Source organism: Saccopteryx leptura, chromosome 5 (genome assembly GCF_036850995.1).
Source record: "Saccopteryx leptura isolate mSacLep1 chromosome 5, mSacLep1_pri_phased_curated, whole genome shotgun sequence".
Classification (NCBI taxonomy): domain Eukaryota; kingdom Metazoa; phylum Chordata; class Mammalia; order Chiroptera; family Emballonuridae; genus Saccopteryx; species Saccopteryx leptura.
This window is the reverse complement of record NC_089507.1, coordinates 216,915,216-216,937,044: the sequence shown is the minus strand read 5'-3', so window position 1 is coordinate 216,937,044 and position 21,829 is coordinate 216,915,216. Positions and strand designations below refer to the sequence as shown.

Below are 21,829 nucleotides of genomic sequence, written 5' to 3'. Positions count from 1 at the left end.
GCGCCCGGGCCATCTTTGCTCCAATGGAGCCTTGGCTGCGGGAGAGGAAGAGAGAGACAGAGAGGAAGGAGAGGGGGAAGGGTGGAGAAGCAGATGGGCGCTTCTCCTGTGTGCCCTGGCCGGGAATCGAACCCGGGACCTCTGCACGCCAGGCCGACGCTCTACCACTGAGCCAACCGGCCAGGGCCTGAAGTCATTCTCTTTTGGTTTAAGGTACCAAAGGCGCATTTCGGGCCAGCGTAGCATTCCGCACCTGAAGCGTCATTGGCGCGGGCCGACCTGACTCTGCGCCGCGAGCCCCGCGGTCAGGCAGGCAGCGGAGTCGGAGGAGCGGCGAGAGGCCTGGCTCTTCCCGCCGCGGGCTCCTCGGAGCGCGTCCCCTAGGCTGGCTGGGTCGCGGCTCTGCCACTACAGTACTGGTTGTGTGACTCTGGACTTGTGAGCTCACATTTCCGGAAGGCCGCTAAGCTCACCGACTCTCTTACCAACCAGCCCCTGGGCTCCCGTTTCTGGGTGTGAGTCTCCCCCTTGGAGAGAAGGAGCTGGTGGCCGTGCCTCATTCACTGCAGACTTCTCGGGGCGGGGCCTGGCGCGGGCCAGCTCTGGGTAAGCACCTCTTACCGATCTAGCCCTTCCGTGCGTGGGGTTTTTGGAAGCGAACACAAGGCATATTCCAGGGGTCCCCAAACTTTTTACCCAGGGGGCCAGTTCACTGTCCCTCAGACCGTTGGAGGGCCGGACTATAAAGAAAACTATGAACAAATCCCTATGCACACTGCACATATTTTTATTTTTATTTTTTTGTATTTTTCTGAAGCTGGAAATGGGAAGAGACAGTCAGACAGACTCCCGCATGCGCCCGACCGGGATCCACCCGGCACGCCCACCAGGGGCGACGCTCTGCCGCGACCAGAGCCACTCTAGCGCCTGGGGCAGAGGCCAAGGAGCCATCCCCAGCGCCCGGGCAATCTTTGCTCCAATGGAGCCTTGGCTGCGGGAGGGGAAGAGAGAGACAGAGAGGAAGGAGGGGGGGTGGAGAAGCAAATGGGCGCTTCTCCTATGTGCCCTGGCCGGGAATCGAACCCGGGTCCCCCGCACGCCAGGCTGACGCTCTACCGCTGAGCCAACTGGCCAGGGCCACATATCTTATTTTAAAGTAAAAAAAAACAGAACGGGAACAAATACAATATTTTAAATAAAGAACAAGTAAATTTAAATCAACAAACTGACCAGTATTTCAATGGGAACTATGCTCCTCTCACTGACCACCAATGAAAGAGGTGCCCCTTCCGGAAGTGCGGCGGGGGCCGGATAAATGGCCTCAGGGGGCCGCATGCGGCCCGCGGGCCGTAGTTTGGGGACCCCTGGCATATTCCATATATGACGAAACGCGCTTAGCAGGTGTTTATTCGGCATGTAACTATTCACATGAATTTGATAAATAGAGACTACAAGTCATCTCACCAGACGAGTGGGGGCTTTTATTTCTATTCTCGTTATTTAGCCCCTCTGAGCTTTAGTGTTCTCATCTGGAAAGTGCAGGGCAGACCAGAGCCAAGGCACCGAGCAGGTGCTGGGAATACCCTCCTCTCTCCTGGGAAGTCAAGCCCCGACCCCCAGCCCTCCCGGTGAGGAGCTGGGACGCCCAGGTCCCACCACGGGGAGGCGCTCTCACCTTCTTCCGGCCCCAGCCGCACCGTGTGGGACTCACGCAGGATCTCCGCCACCGGCTTGCGGGTGTAGAGGATGGTGGCGCCGCTCAGGTTCACCTGGACCCGCTGGACCCGGGAGATAAGGTTGGTCAAGCACAGGGCCAGCTTCAGGTCGTGGCCCAGCACGGGCGGCTCCAGCACCTTGAACTTGCCCGTGATGCTGGGCTTGTGGGCGGGCTCGAGGAGGTCATCGCGCCAGAGGCCACGGCCGCCGCCCCTGCGGACCCGGGCCCTCCTCCCGGATGCTTCCACGCTCAGCAGCTTCCTCAGGGCCTTGCTGTACACCTGCCTCTCCTTCCGGGACCCTGCAGGACAGAGCAGCCTCTGAGACCCCGGACCGCTTTCCTCCCTCCCCTCTTCGCTAGGCAGCCCCCCTCACTGCTGGAATTGACCGCAGCTGCTGGAGGTCTGAGACTGGCTGCCCAAGAGCCTCTGCACCCTCAGCCATGGGCACGGTGCTCGGTTCTGCGACCGTTAAAAATAACTGTTTAATCAGCTGCCAACAACAACGGATGGTCTTTCGTGACTACTTTTTTCACTTAACACATTTTCAAGGGTCATCCCTGTTGTAGCATGTTATCAGTCCTCGATGTGTGACAGAGACAGCGAGAGAGACAGAGAGAGGGACAGAGAGAGGGACAGACAGGAAGGGAGAGAGATGAGAAGCATCAATTCTTTGTTGCGGCACCTTAGTTGTTCATTGACTGCTTTCTCATATGTGCCTTGACCAGGGGGCTGCAGCAGAGCGAGTGACCCCTTTCTCAGGCCAGCAACCTCGGGCCTCAAGCCAGCGACCATGGGGTCATGTCTATGATCCCACACTCAGGCCAGTGACCCCACATCAAGCCAGTGAGCCCACACGCAAGCCAGTGATCTCAGAGTTTCAAACCTGAGTCCTCTGTACAAACACTCTATCCCAGGGGTCCCCAAACTTTTTACACAGGGGGCCAGTTCACTGTCCCTCAGACCGTTGGAGGACCGGACTATAAAAAAAACTATGAACAAATCCCTATGCACACTGCACATATCTTATTTTAAAGTAAATAAAACAAAACGGAAACAAATACAATATTTAAAATAAAGAACAAGTAAATTTCAATCAACAAACTGACCAGTATTTCAATGGGAACTATGCTCCTCTCACTGACCACCAATGAAAGAGGTGCCCATTCCGGAAGTGTGGCGGGGGCCGGATAATGGCCTCGGGGGCTGCATGCAGCCCACGGGAAGTAGTTTGGGGACCCCTGCTATCCATAGGCAGTACTCAATTCTTTTTTATTGTCGAATAATCTTCACTGTGTGAATACACCACATTTTATTTATCCATGGATAGTATCTGGTTGTTTCCACTTGTTAGCTACTGTATTTTTTATTATTATTATTATTATTCATTTTAGAGAGGAAAGGGAGAGACAGAGAGAGAGAAGGGGTGGGGAGGAGCTGGAAGCATCAACTCCCATATGTACCTTGACCTGGCAAGCCCAGGGTTTCGAACCGGCGACCTCAGCATTTCCAGGTCGACACTTTATCCACTGCGCCACCACAGGTCAGAGCTACTGTGAATAATGTTGCTATGAATGTGCACATACAAGTTTCTGTGTGGACGTTTGCTGCCATTTCTCTTGAGTATATAAACCTAGCCTGCCTTCCTTCCTTCCTTCCTTCCTTCCTCCCTCTCTCTCTCTCTCCCTCCGTCCCTCCCTCTTTCTTTCTTTCTTTCTTTCTTTCTTTCTTTCTTTCTTTCTTTCTTTCTTTCTTTCTTTTCTTTCTCCTTCCTTCCTTCTTCCTTTCTCCTTCCTTCCTTCCTTCCTTCTTCCTTTCTCCTTCTTCCCTTCCTCCCTTTCTCCCTCCCTCCCTTCCTTCCTTCCTCCCTCCATTCCTCCCTCCCTCTCTCCTTCCCTCCCTCTTTCTTCCTTTCTTCCTTCCTTTCTTTCCCCTTCCTCCCTCCCTCCCTCTCTCCCTTCCTCCCTTCCTTCCTTCCTTTCTCCCTCCCTCCCTTCCTTCCTTCCTCCATTCCTCCCTCTCTCCCTCCCTCTTTCTTCCTTCCTTCCTTTCTTCCTTTCTTCTTTTCTTCCTTCCTTCTTCACTTCCCTACTTTTATTTTCTGAGGAAGTTTCAAACTCTTCTCCAAGGCAGTTGCATCATTGTACACTCCTGATGGCAATGACTGTCCCAACTCCTCTCCATCCTCAGTAATATGTACTGTTTTTATGTCTAATTATGGCGGTCCTAGTGGGTGCGAGGCAGTAGGTCAGTATGTTATTGTGGTTTTAATTTGCATTTCCTTAGTGACTAATAATGTTGAGCATCTTTCCAAGTGTTTATTGGAGAGTTAACTGTTCAAATCCTTTGCCCATTTAAGAACATTAAGTTATTTATTTATTTTTATTATTGGATTGTCAGAACTCTTTGTCTATTCCAGATACAAGTCCTTTCATTAGAGACACAATTTGCAACTGTTTCTCCTATTCAGTGAGTGAGTGCTCCACTTTCTTAAAAAGACTTTGTGGCTCCAATGCTCACCCGCTGGGAGCACTGCCACCGTGCCGACAGACCAGCGCTGGCCGCCTGGAGCCTGACACACCATGTGGGAAGAGCCCCAGCCAGCGCTGGCCGCCTGGAGCCTGACACACCATGTGGGAAGAGCCCCAGCCAACCCAGCAGTCCCTGCTGAGCCCCCACCATGTGAGATCCCAGCTGACAGCACGGGGAGCAGATGAGCCGTCCCAGCTGAGCACAGTCCACGTTGCTGACCTCCCAAGAATCCTGAGCAAACCAGTAATTGTTGTTTTATCTGCATCACAAAACAGCACCCCCAGCTGGTTCCAGAGTGCAGCTGGGGCCACACGTCTCTCTGCTAGAGGATAGACAATGGTGGGGCGGGGCGGAGGGTGGTGGAGGCCGCGCTCCTCTTTGCAGCCACCTCTCTGGCTGCTGCCCTGGCGTGTGCTCGGACAAAGCTCTGCTTCGAGTTGGAACTGGAGCCTTAGTTACTGGAATAACACTGTCTTAACGAGCAGAAGCCGCCGAACAACTATCGATGAGATCACGGCATGGCTGAGAGACCCGTTATGCAGCGGGAAAGGGCGACTTTTAAAGCATGTATTGATATCGCTGGAGGCGGCTAATGGAAACCCTACACCGGCTCTGCTTTTGTTTTCCGACAGGTGCAGGCTCTTCAATAAACCCAGCGACCACAAATTAGTGACCATGGCAGAGGCCTCGGCAGGTCATAAACAGGAGCTGCTATGATTATTGTTGTAATTATTTTGAACTGGGCCCTAGTGCTAAGTATCCTAGATGAACAATAATAATAATAATAAAAAAAGTACTTGCTACTATCATCACTATGTTTATAGCAATTATTATTATCGTCATATGTGAACACAGCTTACACAATGCGTGGCCCATGGTAAGTATACGAGGAAAAGTAGCTATTGTTATCGTTAGATGTGGGAAATGTCTTCTTGGAATACGGAGGAAGCGATTCGTAGAAGCTAAAGGCACTTGGCTTAAGGCACAGAGAGGGCTGCGCGGAGCTCCGCCCACCCACAGCCGGGAAGGGGCGTGGCTCGGGCTACCCCTGGTCGTCCCTCTCCAGCAGACGGGCCATCCGGCCACCCTGCTGCCCTTACTTACCCTCTGGATACTTGTAGAGGCCCGTGATGTCCACGCGGGAGTCGCTGCCCACCGCCTTGGTGCTGATGCACCGCCCGACCTTCTTCGTGTCTGAATACACGCGTTCCCTGCTCTCGTCCTCGCTCCAGAGCCAGGTGACGTAGTCCGCATTGACCTCCGCAAACACAAAGGAGCCATCGTGGGCCAGGTGCACGTCACCCTCGCGGATGGCGGTGACCGAGGCCGGGCCGCACCGGAACACGCCTGGGCAGGAGGGAGTGGGCGTGAACAGCAGCGTGGGTGAGGAAGAGTGTGGGGGCTGGGACCCACCCCCAGCCCCACCCCCACCCCGCTGAGTCCATACCTTCACTCTCCTCCTGGGGGGTGGCATCCAGCACCTGCCAGCCATTGTAAGAGGGGCCCAGGTCCTGCCGGGCAAACCAGCTCTCATTCCAGACGTGGAAATTCCTGCCACAGAGAGAGGATGGGGCAAGGTGGTCCCCGGTGAGCACAGAGGCCGGTGAGACGGGAAGTTCCTAGCGCCAGCCAGTCCCTGGGCCGGTACTCGGCAAGGGGGCTCTGGCTGAACCTCGTGCATCATTCACTCGACTGTATTGATGAGAACGTAGCGTGTGTATGTGAGTGTGTGTATCTCTGAGTGTGTATCCAGAACCTGCTGTTCGAGGTACCAGAAACACAACTGCAAAGAAGACAGAAGATCCTGGACCCCGTGCAGCTTACATCCTAACAAAGGAGACCCGTGGGCAGATAGGCAACATTAAATAAAGAGATAAATAAAACAAACACAAGTAACAATAAGGGCTGGAGACCTACAACTGCAGGTTAAGGACACCTGAGAGGAGACTTCAAAGAACAAAGCATAGCCTGACCAGGTGGTGGCGCAGTGGATAGAGCGTCAGTCAGACTGGGATGCGAAAGACCCAGGTTCGAGACCTCGAGGTCACTAGCTTGAGCGAGGGCTCATCTGGTTTGAGCAAAAGATCACCAGCTTGAGCCCAAGGTCTCTGGCTTGAGCAAGGGGTTACTCAGTCTGCTGAAGGCCCGCGGTCAAGGCACATATGAGAAAGCAATCAATGAACAACTAAGGTGTCGCAATGCACAACGAAAAACTAATGATTGATGCTTCTCATCTCTCTCCATTCCTGTCTGTCTGTCCCTGTCTATCCCTCTCTCTGACTCTTTCTCTGTCTCTGTAAAAAAAAAAAAAAAAAAAAAAAAAGAACAAAGCATCAGCCGTCAGAAGAGTGAAGGGAACAGTGTTCCAGGCAGAAGGAATAGCATGTGCAAAGGCTCTTGAGACAAGGAAAAGCTGAGTGTGTTTGAGGAACAGGAAGTCTGTTAAGTGTCTCTGGGCCACAGCAGGCATGGGGTGTGGGCAGGGTCCCGAGTGTGCTGAGTTCTGTACGCCTTGGTAAGGGCTGCAGGCTTTCAGTGTCCTAGGTTAAAGATGAGACTACGAGACCAGGCAAGGGGTCACGGGGTCACATGGTAAGGAAGCCGTGAAGACAAACTCTGGTTGGCCGGACTTGGCATCTTCACAGCTGGTCTCCGAGCTCTTGCTAGGTAGGTCATGGTCTTGGGGAAAATCTCTTTGATGATAAGCATCTGGGGTGGGGGTTAAAGGGAGGACAGTGATAACCTGCATAGTGACAGAGGTCGTAACACCCAAGAGAAGTGTCTGTTCCTTATGCAGGAGGAAAGAAGGGTGAAATGGTTGTGGTGCTCCCGCAGGGAGAGGGAATGAAGAGAAACAGAGAAGAGAAGGAAGGGACAAGAGAACCCTGCGTCATTGCACAGAGTCACCTGCCTGGGACGCCCCCCCCCGCCCCTCACAGGGGGCCTGTTGCCCTTTCCAGAGCTGGCCCCGACTCCGGAGAGCCCCTGGGACCCACCACATGCTGTCTTCCGTCAGGTCCTCCAGGGTCCGCCCGAAGGAGTCCACGTACTTGTCCACACTCAGGTTCCTGTCCGTGTCATGGGCCGAGTTAAAGTTGGACACAACCCGTGTGGCGATCCCCAAGCACCTAAGGACTGAAGAGTAGCCGGCTGGTGAGGCCTCAGAGGCCGGCCAGGACCCTGAACTAAAGAGGGGTCCAGGGTCCCCTGCAGGCCCCCTTCCTCCTTTCTGGCCATAGACCCCTCCTCGTCTTTGCTTTCTTAGGGCCGGGCTCCTGTCTCCACTCTCAGGAACACCACCAGCTCCTGTGCACTCTCCCAGGGGACTTCTGGAGACACTAACTGCGGCCACCCCCTTCTGAATAGACAGGTCCCGGGCTGGCAGGACTTTGGAAGCCATGGAACAGCCATGGAATAGCCGGAGGGGACTGGAGGTCTTAGGGACACAGGATTCACCCCAAGGTACTTCGTGAGTTCCAGGCAGAGGGAGGTGAGTGAGAGTCCTTCTGCAAAATAAATGATCAGCAGTCCCACAAAGGGACTCTCTGGCTTCTTTCTTTATTAACCAGACTTCTATCTCCCCATCACCAATAAAGGGAGACTGGGTTCTTTTTGGAGAGAGAGAGAGAGAAAAAAAGAAGAGATATGCAAATACATGCAAATGAATGCAAATGAGAGAACTGTCCTAGGGCTGGGGCGGGGGCAGGGGGAGGGACCTTCTTTCCCTGGGTACCTGTGCACATGACTCCAGCGAAGACCCAACACTGGCCGTATTTGACGGGCTTGAACCTGCCCTTGGACCACTTGTGCAGAATGGCCACGCTGCCGCGCCAGTGCAGTGGGCTGGTGCCGCCGCCGTACTTGCCCTGCCACTGGCCTTGGACCACGCCCCGGTCGTTGTTGCTGTTCACCTGGGCAGACGAGGGCATTGAGTCCCCACCTGGCCGGGCTCCCCTCCTCAGCAACCTCACCGTCACAAAAATCAGTTCCGACTTTGGACCGCCCCATCACTTGTGGTCACCCCTTGCTTTTTATTATCATTAATTCTTCTTCTTATTATTCTTCAGTAAGAGGAGGGGAGGCACAAACCAGGATCTACCCAGCAAGCCCACTAAGGGGCGATGCTCTGCCCATCTGGGGCCATTTCTTAGCACCTGAGACGGAGGCCATGGAGCCATCCTCGGCTCCCAGGGTCAACTCGTTCCAATTGAACCATGGCTGTGGGAGGAGAAGAGAGGGAAAGAGAGAGATAGAGAGAGAAAAGCAAGAGGGGGAGGGGTGGAGAAGCAGACGGGTGCTTCTCCTGTGTGCTCTGACTTGCAATTGAACCCAGGACATCCTGGGGTGACACTCCACCACTGAGCCAACCAGCCAGGGCACTTTAAATTGTCTGAACGTTCGGGCCATCTACTGTCTGAAGATACCTACGTTTGGCTACCATGTATTCCCTTCAGTTACCTTCCATGGGGATACTCTATGGTTGAAAAATCATCAAGCGTTTTAGAGCATTTCCCCATTTTACAGGGCGTGTTTCGGGGGCCTGTTGGTCGTGTGGCGACTCGAGAGAGAGCCGGTACTCATTAAGCGCTCACTGTGTACTAGAGAGAGCCGGTACTCATTAAGCGCTCACTGTGTACCGGACACGGCTCTAAAGGCTTGGGCACCAGCGCTATTCACCTGCTTCAGCAGGCTCCATTGTTTTCCTTTTGTTTTCAGATGGGAGAAACGAGACTCAGAGAGGGTAAGGCACTTGCCCAGACCACACAGGGAATTAATAAAAGGAGTTCAGGGCTTGTCCCACAAGGCCACCATGCTCCACTGCCTTGACTGGTCATGGCTTTTGTGTCTCTGTGCTCCAACACCTCTCTGAGACCTTGTGGAGCCGAGAGTATCCAATAGGAGAGAAAAACCCACTTAGCTCAGTTTTGGAATCATGATACCCACCCATGGTTCTTAACACTGGCTTTCTTTGAGAGAGCCACAAGGTCCCCTCGGGCTGTCTTTTGAGTAGGAAGGACTGCGGCCTGCGGCAGATCAAAGATGGCAGCCCCCCCTCCCAGCCCGGGAAGGGGGGTCTGAGTACCCCCTCCTCCCGAATCTGGGCCGGCTGTGTGTACTCTGACCAATGACGGTGGTAGGAAGCAATGCTGGGCCGGTTTTCCAGGCCCACTTCCTCTTTCTGGAACGATCACGTAGGGAGAAGCCAGGGGCCACATGCCCGGTGACCTTCCGAGCCCTGAGGAAGCCCCGCCCAGCCTCGTGGAGAGGCTGCAGGGAGAGGCAGAGCGATGACCGGCCGGCCCCTGGCTCTTCCCGCTGTCCCAGCCCAGGGCAGGACGGACGTGAGTGTGAATCAGCCACGGTCACGTTCCGGCTCCAGTCGACAGGGCGTGCGTGGAAGAGAACCAGGGACACACTGACCGCCAGAACTCAGGCCCCACATACAGGGTCCCGTCAAAGCATCCCTGACACCCGCGGCCACTGGGACGCCCCGGCCGCAGCATCGTGGAGTGGACACCAGCCATGTTCCCGGTGCCCTGCCCCGGTCGCGGATCGGCCACACCGGAAGCATAGTCCACGGTGGGTTCACACCGCGGGGCTTGGGGGTGGTTTGCCAGGCAGCACGGGAGAATGGAAACAGGAGGTGCCTCGGCTGTGGCCCTGGGGCTGGCCCGGGTCCCTGAGGGAGTGCGTGGGCAGGGACCGTGGGGGCGGGGGCTCCTCACCATGGCGCTGACGACCCTGGTGACGTAGACGGGGTCCTGGCGGCAGGACACGTCGGTGGCTGGGTCGTGTTGGTGACTGGGGCTTCGGTCCAGGATGGAGAGGCAGATGTTCAGGATATCCTCCTCAAACTGTCCCCAGAGAGGCTGCGCTTAGAGGCCGGACCCTCCGCCACACTTCAGACCCTCCCACGCACGATGACCTTCACCCACCCGGTCGGTCGGCCGCCAACGTTGTGCAGGAGGACTGGCTTTCTCCCAACACCCCCGACGCACCACGGAGCCTCCCCAAGTCTCAGAACCCTTCCTCAGAGAGCCGCCCAGGAGCCCGGAGCTCAACCCCCACCACGTCCTCCCGGTTCGGTAGCCCCCCCCCCCGCCCCCCACCCCCATGGCTCCCCTGTCCCCGCAGGAAACACTGCGCAAAGCGTGTGTCTCTGGAGTCACGCCGACCCCGACAGCACGCTCGTGTGGTTCACACGACTCATTTCAACGCCATGTGAGTGAATCGGCACCTTGGGGGGACTCGTTGAACGACTGAGAGGTTTTCATAGACGAGTTAAAATTTCGAGTCTCTGAAGGTTTGGAAGGTGTGGGAACCCTCACTCAGAGGTGGGTGCTGAGACGTGGTTACCCCTGAGGTGGGCCTTAAACTCTCCAGGGTGTCATCCCTGCCCGGCCCCCAAGCCCCCCACACCCTCCACTCCTGCTGCTCAGCTCCACTGTCAAGGTCCTGCTGGGCCAACCTTCTGGGTGGGCACCCGGGACCCAGGCAGACGGAACTGCTCTAGCAGAACCTGTGTGTCTAGCAGGCCAGACACACTCATAGTAGATGGATGAATGAATGAATGAATGAATGAATGAATGAATAAGTCAGTTTGCTCTAGGGGTCAGACAGCTGGTCCCTGCGGGGAAGCAGTAAGCTGACCGAAGGGCTTCTGGGCTGGTTTTGCGCACACCCCAGCCCTCCCCCGGCCCCCCCTGGCCCGGGGCCCCTGGAGACCTGCCCGAAGTTCCAGCCCTGGGCTCTGATGCGCTTCTCCACGCCCCGGAAGATGACCCCGCTGTCATTCAGCACGTACTCTTGTCTCTCCTCCTCCGAGGCCAGGAACACGTCATCCTCTGAAAAGCAGTGGTCAGGGCCCCCTGTGGGCGGCAGCTCTGGCCTTGCCAGCCCAGGGAGAGGCCACATCAGCTGCAGGATGGCCCAGGGAGGCCGACGGGGGTGGGAGGGGGGTGGGGAGGGCAGGAGAGGCCGGGAGGAGCTGACTGGGTTCCCAGGACCCTGCTGGGTTCTATCCCCCCCTGGCTGGTCTTTCCCCAGACAGGGACCCACCCCAGCCCAGCCCAAGACTAAGTAAGAGGTGTTAGGAGTCTTGATGCCTTTGGGTGACTCTCCTGACGCCAACAGCAGCCTCATGTTTCTGAAATACTATTAAGAATACTGACTCCTGGACCCCTTGTCCTGCGCTTTGTACTTGCTGAGTATTCGTGCTGTGTGTGAACAGTGCTCCCTGACCCTAGGACAGGCTCCAGGAAAGCGTTGCCTGGGCCTTGGCAGCCCCTCACCTGGGCACCATGGGTTGAAGAGGAGAACAAACTCGCCCAGCTTCCGGTCACTGTGTCTGCGGCCTGAGGCCACCCCGGCTCTCAGCAGGTAGCGGCCGACGGCGGCATCGGGAGGGCTGGCCAGGCCCACGGTAACCGTGTTCCCCTCCTGCTCCTCTTTCGCTGCTGTCCACGCGCCCCCCACCTCCAGCTCCGAGGTCTGGAACACGGCTCTGGTGCGCAGGGCCTCGGACGCCTGGGGTCCTGTGGGAGGGGAGAGGAGAGGGGAGGAGAGGAGAGGAGAGGAGAGGAGAGGGGAGGGGAGGGGAGGAGAGGGGAGGGGAGGGGAAGGAAGGGGAGGGGAGGGGAGGGGAGGAGAGGGGAGGGGGAGGGGAGGGGAGAGAGGAGGGGGGAGGGGAGAGGGGAGGATGGGAGGGGACAGGGGAGGGCGAGGGGAGGGCAGGGATGAGGACAGGGGAGGGGAGGATAGGGAGGGAGCGGGAGAGGGGAGGGAGGGGGGAGGGTAACATTGAGAGCGGGAGGGGAGAGGGGGGGTGGGGCAGGGATGAGGACAGTGGGAGGGATGGGACCGGGGGAGGGGATGAGGGGGGGACGGGGAGGGACAGGAGGGCGAGGGGCAGGGCTCGGAGGCACAGGGGAGGGGAGCAGAGGGCGAGGGTGAGAGGGGAGGGGAGGGGAGGGGAGGGGAGGAGAGAGGGGAGGGGAGGGAACCAGGATACCCCGTCGTCCCTAGGAGACCCAGCTCTGAGAAGCAGACAAGCTGCACGTCTAAAAGCACAGCCTTCAACCCTGAGCTGCTGGGACCCTGCTGCACGGGAGGGCCTGACCCGGACGCACGCAAGGGGCAGCGGCAGGACGGGGCACTCAGCTGTCCTGATGCCCACCCCCCTGTATCAAAGAGGAGGCGACAGGACCCTTTGAGACCGAAGTGGGCCTTTTGTCCGGCCGGGAGAGAAAAGCCCGGGGTCCGGGAGTGCCCGCGGACTTCCCACGCCCTCCCAGAGCCCCGGATGCCGGAGCGGTCATCCCGTCTGTCCTGCCGCCTGTGGGCAGCAATGCCCGGCCATCCCAGAAAACTGTCATCGATAAAGCGTCCAGGATCCCAGGGCTCAGCCCACTGGCAGGGGATTTACTTCTCCCCCGGGTCTGGGCTGACGGCCACAGGGTCTCAGATCACTGGTCACGAGACAGGTGTTCTTGCCAGCAGACCAGGGGGGGCCACCTTGAGCTCAGTTACCTGTCTGCACTGTGAAGACGAGGTCCTCCTCGCTGTCCAGAGGGCGGCTCAGCTCCAGGGTGAAGGTGAACACCTGGCCCCTGCGCACCACCAGCTCCGGGCCCGGGTACTCCTGGGTGTGGTGGGCAGCACCGTTCCTTGGCCACTGCCAGTCCACACCGGTGACTCTGACCCCTGAGGACAGAGGACAGAGGACAGAGAGAGGAGACCACCACGGCAGGTTGCTCATCCACGCCCTGCCGGCCGCTCCCACCTGCCGGTCACCCGCCCCTGCAGCCGCTGTCTCTCCCACGCAGGAGCTCCTGGTTGTTCGCGGTGGTCCTGCTCTCTAGGCTCCGTGAGCACTGAATTGGTGAGTACTGACTGACCCACTGCTTCTAGGGACCGTACAGGGCAGGGTTCTCTTGAGCCTCCGGTCACAGATTTTTTTCTCAACCGACCAATACATAACCTTGTTTAGTGTGAGTTTCTGTTTAAAGGCACCTTATTGAATATATGGCTGCTTCATTCACATTGAACTCATGGACAACAAACAGCACTAGAATTCATGCCTGCCTGAGCGAAACATATCGAACACATGTCTTCTTCCACTATACTGGGAGGCTGGTTTTTTGGTTTTTTGTTTGTTTTTTATTCCATGAGAGGAAGGGAGGCAGAGAGACAGACTCCTGCATGCACCTGGACTGGGATCCACTCAGCAAGCCCACTAGGGGGCGATGTTCTGCCCATCTTGGCCATTGCTCCGTTGCTCAGCAACCAAGCTCTTCTTAGTGCCTGAGGCAGAGGCCATGGAGGAATCAAACCTGGGACATACACACACCGGGCTGACACTCCACCACTGAGCCAACCAGTCAGGGCCAAGGGGACCGTTTTAAACAACTAAATTACCAACAGAAAAAGACACACACACAAAAATGCAGAAAACATGACATTAGATAGACTGCAGAAGGACACGTGTTTGCAGCAGGTGAGCAGGAACAAGCAGACAGAGCGCCACCTCTCCCTACTTCAGTCAGGAACACACGCGTGTTTAGGCGACCCTGTCTGTCATCTCTCTGCACGTGACTGCGAACGACCAGGAAAGCACCGTGAGTATTAATTAACTTGACATTAAACATAAATTTTAGTGAGTAGGCCCGTCTGCAAACACGGATTCGGCCATTACGGGGATTGACCGTGCATTCTCTGAGCGAGACCGGAGCTGGGATGTGTTATTGGTAAATAGGATCGACGTGGGCTTGTCTGAGGTTGAAGCTGAAGGTGAGAAGACAAGCCGTAACTTAGGTTGGGACAGGCCGGAGCAGGGTGCAATCCTTTCTTTCTTCCTTTCTTCTTTTCTTTCCTTTCTTTCCTTTCTTTCCTTTCTTTCCTTCCTTCCTTCCTTCCTTCCTTCCTTCCTCCCTCCCTCCCTCCCTCCCTCCCTCCCTCCCTCCTTTCTTTCTTTCTTTCTTTCTTTCTTTCTTTCTCTTTCTTTCTTTCTTTCTTTCTTTCTTTCTCTTTTCTTTCTTTCTTTCTTTCTTTCTTTCTTTCTTTCTTTCTTTCTTTCTTTCTTTCTTTCTTTCTTCCTTCCTTCCTTCCTTCCTTCCTTCCTTCCTTCCTTCCTTCCTTCCTTTCTTTCTTTCTCTCTTTCTCTTTCTTTTCTTCCTTTCTCTCTTTTCTCCCTCCCTCCCTCTTTTCTTTCTTTCTTTCTTTCTTTCTTTTCTTTTCTTTTCTTTTTTTTTTTTACAGAGACAGAGTCAGAGAGAGGGATAGATAGGGACAGACAGACAGGAACGGAGAGAGATGAGAAGCATCAATCATCAGTTTTTCATTGCGACACCTTAGTTGTTCATTGATTGCTTTCTCATATGTGCCTTGACCGCGGGCCTTCAGCAGACCGAGTAACCCCTTGCTCAAGCCAGCGACCCTAGGTCCAAGCTGGTGAGCTTTGCTCAAACCAGATGAGCCTATGCTCAAGCTGGCAACCTCGGGGTCTTGAACCTGGTCCTCTGCATCCCGGTCCAATGCTCTATCCACTGCGCCACTGCCTGGTCAGGCCCTCCTTTCTTTCTCTCTCTCTCTCTCTCTCTCTCCTTCCTCCCTCCCTCCCTCCCCCCCTCCCTTCCCTCCCTCCCTTCTCTCCCTCCGTCCTCCCTCCCTCCCTCCCCTCCCCTCCCCTCCCCCTTCCTTCCTTCCTTCCTTCCTTCCTTCCTTCCTTCCTTCCTGACGAATCAGGAGGAGGTTATCATTGTAATTATCTCAGCCCTGGCATGCCCCGGGGGGTTTACCAGGAGGTGCTTAGGAGGCGAGGAGGACTCCTGGACCCTGGGCCGTGGAATCATCTTGCCCTGGGACTTCTGCCTTGCCTTCCCCTTTCCCTGTCATGGCCAAAACCAGCCACTGCCACCTTCTGACCTTCTGAGCGTCTGAAGCCTCCTCCAGGGGGATCCGAGGGGTGGACAAGTCCGAACTGCCCTTCTCTCCATTAACCCGAATCTCAGAGACCACCTGTCTGTCCTGCAGCTTCCGGCCCTGGGTCAAGCTCTCAGCGGATACGCGGTCACGGCTGCAGCTTGCCCACCTCTGAGAGGCGGCTCCTCCACCACCCAGACATTAAAAAGTCTTTCTTGCTGCTCCATTTGTCCCCGGGTGTCCCCGCTCTGCCCTTCTGGTACTGACGCCCGTCCCTTTTGTCCCTAGGTGAGTTTGCGGAGCTATCACCAGGAAAGCCAGACCTGCTGCCCCCACTAACTCCATACCTGCCTTATCCCAGGAGGTCACTGCTCTGGTCCCAGAGTGACCCATCCCTAGAGCTGCTCCTCTGGTGATCTAAGTCAGTGGTCCCCGACCCCCGGGCCGTGGACCGGTGCCGGGCCGTGGACCGGTGCCGGTCCGTGGGCCATTTGGTACCGGTCCGCAGAGAAAGAATAAATAACTTACATTATTTCCTTTTTATTTATATTTAAGTCTGAACGATGTTTTATTTTTAAAAAAATGACCAGATTCCCTCTGTTATATCTGTCTAAGACTCGCTCTTGACGCTTCTCTCGGTCACGTGATACATTTATCCGTCCCACCCTAAAGGCCGGTCCGTGAAAATATTTTCTGACATGAAACCGGTCCGTGGCCCCAAAAAGGTTGGGGACCACTGATCTAAGTCATCTGTGCTCATCAGCATCATCCCCCCACCATGACCTGGTATTTGTGGGGTGATATTTGGGCCAGGATCGTATAGGGGGAATGCAGCTGTCCTGGTGATGGCAGCTCATCCTGCCCTAGCCAGCGTCCTCCCTGGTGGGGACTGATGGGTACTGACTGGGGAGGGGAGCCGGTGCATAGGTCAGCCCAAGGCCAGGGTCCAGACCCCTTCCAGAATAAACTCAATGTCACCCTGGCCGGATAGCTCAGTTGGTTAGAGCATCGTCCCAAAACACAGAGCTTGTCGGTACGATTCCTGGTCAGGGTACGCACACGAACAGATCGATGTTTCTGTCTCTCTCTCTCTCTTCCTTCCTCTCTCTAAAACCAGTAAATTAAAAACCAGCAACAACAAACAATATCACCTCCGCCATGTGCTCTGTTTGAACTCTGCTCTCTGAGACTCTCCAGTTGTCCCCAGTCATCAAGGACCTGGGTTCGAGTCCGTTGCTTATATGTCTCCTCCACTGGCCTGCAAGCCCCCAAGAAGGGCCGGCTGGGCCTCGTTCTCTCGGGTTGTTAGAGCCTGGCGCAGGGGGCGCAGGACCCAGCGCATAGTAGATGCTCAGTGAACACCGATCGGAGGCATCAATGCACGTCTGGTGTCTGTCATCCACGCACAGAATGATTAATTGGGCGGTTGCCTGGAGTCACCGCCCAGTCTCCCTTTTCTTCCTGGTCCTGTCGGAAGCCGCCCCTTGGCAGGGATGAGGGTGTGAAATGGGGAGCTGGTGCTCGCCAGCTTCCGAGCACGCCCTCAAGGACCAACGCTCACGCCCCAGCCTCCCTGCCCACCCATAATCCCTCTCTCTCAAACTGTCACATTCCCAGACCTGCCCTGCCCTTCCTCCCTGACTTCCTGCCTCCTGCGGTCATGGTCACGGTCTGGGAGGCGGGCGGAGTGTGCGTGGCCTGGTGTCCAGGCCGGCTGATCGGCCACTGGTTCCCTGTGGGGCTCGGACTCACTGAGGCCGATCGGCCGCTGGTTCCCTGTGGGACTCGGACTCATTGGCTTTGCTCTGAGCCTCCGTTTTCTTATCTTTGAAATGACCTTGGCCCTGGCCAGTTGGCTCAGTGGTAGAGCATCGGCCTGGCGTGCAGAGATCCCGGATTCGATTCCTGGCCAGGGCACACAGGAGAAGTGCCCATCTGCTTCTCCACCCCTCCCCCTCTCCTTCCTCTCTGTCTCTCTCTTCCCCTCCCGCAGCCAAGGCTCCATTGGAGCAAAGATGGCCCGGGCGCTGGGGATGGCTCCTTGGCCTCTGCCCAGGCGCTAGAGTGGCTCTGGTCGTGGCAGAGCGACGCCCCGGAGGGGCAGAGCATCGCCCCCTGGTGGGCAGAGCATCGCCCCTGGTGGGCGTGCCGGGTGGATCCCGGTCGGGCGCATGCGGGAGTCTGTCTGACTGTCTCTCCCCGTTTCCAGCTTCAGAAAAATACAAAAAAAAAAAAAAAAAGAAAAAGAAAAAGAAATGACCCGGGATCCCGAGGGGTTTGGAGAGTCTGTGGTCTGCCGAATCGAGCGCCTCTGATACCCCTAGGACTCCTCTCGGCTACCGTCCCAGCCAGAGCCAACCCCGCAGAGAGGGTTCCCGACTCTTAGAGAAGTTCTGAACCAAATCTCATCTTCTCTCCAGCTAAATAAATGCTCCACAGCTGGCCCCAGAGAGCAGCCTAAGAAAGAGTCCTAGTGGGAGGGAGGGCTCTATGTGCAGAAGCTGGCTCCCACCCCCAGCCTTAGCTCGCCCCAGCAGTTCCTCCTCCTGCCCCTGAGCGACCCCAAACAGAGGAGGATGCTCTGCTCCCAGATCCCTGTCCCAGCCGGGAGGGCGCCCGGTGGGACTGAACCCTGGAGGCTTTGCTGAAGCCAGCACCACCTCCCAGACTCTAGACTCTCAACGTAATTGGTTTTTAATGGGCCCCATTATGACCCTATCCTTAATGTGTTCATCACGGGCACCTGACCGCCGCAGCTATGTGATTAATTGGGGTGTTGCCTGGAGTCACCGCCCAGTCTCCCTTTTCTTCCTGGTCCTGTTGGAAGCTGCCGGCCTCTCTCTCGCCAGCAAACAGTGGTCCATCAACTCTAACCCTCTGTCCCGGCCGGAGCCAGCCCCGCACGCACGCAGAGAGAACGCCTGATTCTTAGAAGTTCTGAGCGAAAGGATTGTGATAATCCAACAATGGCCAAAGGGTCTCGTTTCATCACCGAGCACTGATCACATGGTAGGCACGACCTGCACTGTGTTGAGGAGAATTCCGGGGCCACATCCAGGCTCTGTGCAGAGAGCTCTGGGATCAACTAGCGATGTCTGCACGGACAGTGTGAGGGACGGGGGAGGAAGCACAGGGGGCCACACGCTTTCCATCCAGGCTCTGTGCAGAGAGCTCTGGGGTCAACTAGCGATGTCTGCACGGACAGTGTGAGGGACAGGAGGGGGAGGAAGAGCAGCACAGGGCCACACGCTTTCCATCCAGGCTCTGTGCAGAGGAGCTCTGGGATCAACTAGCGATGTCTGCACGGACAGTGTGAGGGACGGGGGAGGAAGCACAGGGGGCCACACGCTTTCCATCAGGATCTGATGTCTGTCACCCAGGCACAGATCGCATAGTAGGCTTGGTCTACTGCTCTGAGAGGGCGGTCCCCAAGAAGCCAGGAAGTCCCAAAAGACTCTTGAAAATTGAATTCAGCCTAACAGACAAGTCAGTTTATATCCTAGGTGTGATGGGGTCAGCCCTGACGCATGACAGCTGGAGAAACCGAGGTTCAGAGAGAGGAATGGTCACCCAGACCTGACATCGGAACCCTGATTTTTTTTTTTTTCCCTAGAAGAATCCTTTCTCAGCAAATAAACTTGGTCAAGTTTAAGGGGGCTAGGGAGGACTTCTAGATGAGCCCTGAAAAGCAGATCCTGAAAGAAGCAGAGATAGTGCCCTATAAACCAGGGCTCACCGGGAGAAGCCACCGGCCCCCCCAAACGCTGTAGTATGGGTGGTAAGTTGGGTTGATGAGCCCTGGTCCTCGGGGAGCAGACCCCATCCCAAGAGCCAGAAAGGCCCAGGGTGCTGGTAATGTTTGCAACCGCCCCGGGGACAGTAAGAAGAGGAAGTTCAACTATGACAGGGAAATTAAAATAATCTGCCTTGGAAAGTAAAAAAAAACCAAACAAACAAGAGGTGACTCATGGAATTGTCACAGGATGCCGAACAATTAAAAACAGGAGACATAGAATTAGAAACATCCTTTAAAGACCTACGAGGGTTAAACCCCTGCTTCCGCGGACCTGCTCCCCTCCCCGGACCCCAGCTCGGACCACAGAGTTGGTATAAAAGACGTCATTGCAGCGCTGGCCGGTTGGCTCAGTGGTAGAGCGTCGGCCTGGCGTGCAGAAGTCCCGGGTTCGATTCCCGGCCAGGGCACACAGGAGAAGCGCCCATCTGCTTCTCCACCCTCCCCCTCTCCTTCCTCTCTGTCTCTCTCTTCCCCTCCCGCAGCAAGGCTCCATTGGAGCAAAGATGGCCCGGGCGCTGGGGATGGCTCCTTGGCCTCTGCCCCAGGCGCTGGAGTGGCTCTGGTCGTGACAGAGCGACGCCCGGGAGGGGCAGAGCATCGCCCCCTGGTGGGCAGAGCGTAGCCCCTGGTGGGCGTGCCGGGTGGATCCCGGTGGGGCGCATGCGGGAGTCTGTCTGTCTCTCCCCATTTCCAGCTTCAGAAAAATATAAAAAAAGAAAAAAAGAAAAAAAAGACATCATTGCTAGTTCACCAACAAGTTCTCGTGGTGGGAGGGGGGATTTGCCCCTCGCTCTGTTGGGGCGGCTGGGGGAGACACATTTTCTAAGTGTGCTGTTGACAAGGTCCCCTGCTGGGTCTCATCAGTTCCTCCCAGCGGGCCGGTGAGATGATCTGTTATTATAACCCCCATTTCACAGGGGAGAAAAGGGAGGCCCCAAGGACCAACCCTCTAGCCCAGTGGTCCCCAACCTTTTTTGGGCCACGGACCGGTTTCATGTCAGAAAATATTTTCACAGACCGGCCTTTAGGGTGGGACGGATAAATGTATCACGTGACTGAGACAAGCATCAAGAATGAGTCTTAGACGGATGTAACAGAGGGAATCTGGTCATTTTTTAAAAATAAAACATTGTTCAGACTTAAATATAAATAAAACGGAAATAACGTAAGTTATTTATTCTTTCTCTGCGGACTGGTACCAAATGGCCCACGAACCGGTACCGGCCCGCGGCCCGGGGGTTGGAGACCACTGCTCTAGCGAGTTCTAGGTCACATAGCTCTTTCCATTTCACACAGGACCGCTCTTGTCCTCGAGCTTTGGGGGTGTGTGGGGGGGTGGGAGTTAGAAGTAGATACAGCGTGTGGGTCCTCTTTCTTCTCCACACACAGCCCCAACCCCCAACCCTGCCTGGAAAGTTTTCTGGGTCCCTGTCACCTACACGGGGAGCGAGGGGACTTTGGTTCTCCTGCTCTTCCCTCCCTTCTCCCTGCTCCGCCGGTCAGGAGAGGCGTGTGGCGCAGAAGGCCCGGCCCCAGCCCAGGCAGGCCTCTGCCCCGGACTAGCTGGGTGGGTGGTCTGGGGTCGGCTCTTTCTAGCTCTGAGCCTCCACGTCCTCATGAACGTGAGGGCACAGCTCGGGGGTGGCACAGCTCTATAGTCCTAAGGAACAGAGATCGGAGTGCCATTCCGCCCCGGCCCCCCCACCCCCAGGCCCTGCCCACTCACCTGCCATGCCAGGGCCGGCCCGACTCCTCGCTCCCTCTGCACGGCCGGCCGGAGGTGTGTGGACTGTCCGGTCGGTGTGTGGACTGTCCGGGCGGTGTGTGGGAGCAGCCAGCCGGAACCAGGCAAACAAGGCAGCACCCAAGAGGAGGTGTGGCTCCTTCTCACCCCGACAGCAACAGCCAGGAGACACCCAGTCACCCAGTAATTGCCCGGCTCGGTACCTCGAAGGCGTCCGGTGTGGGAGTGGCCTCAACCAGGAGGCCTTCTGAACGCTCTGGGGGAGAAACTGAGGCCCCCACCCAAGGGACCGCGAGCCCAGCGGGGCGCAGAGGAGGAAGGAGACGAGAGGAGGAGGGAACCGGGTTGATGGTGAGTCCTTTTCAGCCCTCGCCCCGACTCTCAAGACAAGAAGATGGAGGCTCGGAGAGGAGACCCCAGAGGCACCTGGTGACAAGAGGCAGAGCTGGGACCAGGACCCGGTGTCCTGGCGTTCCGTCTGGGGCTGCTCTCCCCCGTGCTGGGGGGAGGCAAGGAAGTTCCGGGGACCCCTGTTCTCTCTCCTCTGTGGGCTCCAGAGGCCCGGGTTCCTCTCCCAGGGGACCCAGGTCCCCACACTGCCACACACCCTCACACACCCACCAGCAGGCTCAGCCCTCACGGAGGAGCCCCGAGTTTCAGAGGAACAAACCTTCCACCCACACAGACCCGGATGGGAAGTCCAGCTCCTGCCCCTGGTCACCTCGCGGCTCCGGCTCGGTCTGTCGTCCTCCCTGGACCTTAGTAAAAGGACAGTGGCCCCTCGCGGTGGGACATGACGTGGGTGATTGGGATAACTCAAGGACACGGCCGGACGCTCAGGGAACCTGGCTGGCCTGCCTGTCCCTCTCTGAGCTTTGGGAGCTGGACCTTTTCCTGAACCTGTGTCCGCCTGCCTGGGTTAGCTCTGCCCTGGAGATGGGGAGGAGAGCCTTCGCCGGATGCTGTGCAGCGTCTTCTGTCTCTCAGACTGCTCGCAGGGACTCCCGGTGACAACCCACCCTGCCAGGAGTGATGCCAGCCCAGACTCTTGGGAGGAGGTGGGTAAGGAGAAGAAGGGAGTGGTCCTCCGGTTCTTCAAGGACGAGGCTCATCAATCTACCC

At 56.6% G+C, this 21,829-nt stretch overlaps 1 protein-coding gene across 1 annotated transcript in view; it reads right to left on the bottom strand.

The window, feature by feature from the left end:
- TGM6 (transglutaminase 6) overlaps positions 1 to 20,765 on the bottom strand; it is a 28,248-nt gene extending 7,483 nt beyond the window's left edge. The window contains exons 1-10 of the mRNA XM_066386301.1: positions 20,690 to 20,765; positions 12,777 to 12,950; positions 11,540 to 11,782; positions 10,974 to 11,092; positions 9,974 to 10,102; positions 7,981 to 8,158; positions 7,244 to 7,382; positions 5,695 to 5,798; positions 5,352 to 5,594; positions 1,676 to 2,017 (exon numbers count right to left, since the gene is read on the bottom strand). Of these exons, the coding sequence (XP_066242398.1) occupies positions 1,676 to 2,017; positions 5,352 to 5,594; positions 5,695 to 5,798; positions 7,244 to 7,382; positions 7,981 to 8,158; positions 9,974 to 10,102; positions 10,974 to 11,092; positions 11,540 to 11,782; positions 12,777 to 12,950; positions 20,690 to 20,696 (1,678 nt within the window). The 5' untranslated portion in view covers positions 20,697 to 20,765. The remainder of the gene's footprint in view (positions 1 to 1,675; positions 2,018 to 5,351; positions 5,595 to 5,694; positions 5,799 to 7,243; positions 7,383 to 7,980; positions 8,159 to 9,973; positions 10,103 to 10,973; positions 11,093 to 11,539; positions 11,783 to 12,776; positions 12,951 to 20,689) is intronic.
- Between the last annotated feature and the right edge of the window lie 1,064 nt (positions 20,766 to 21,829).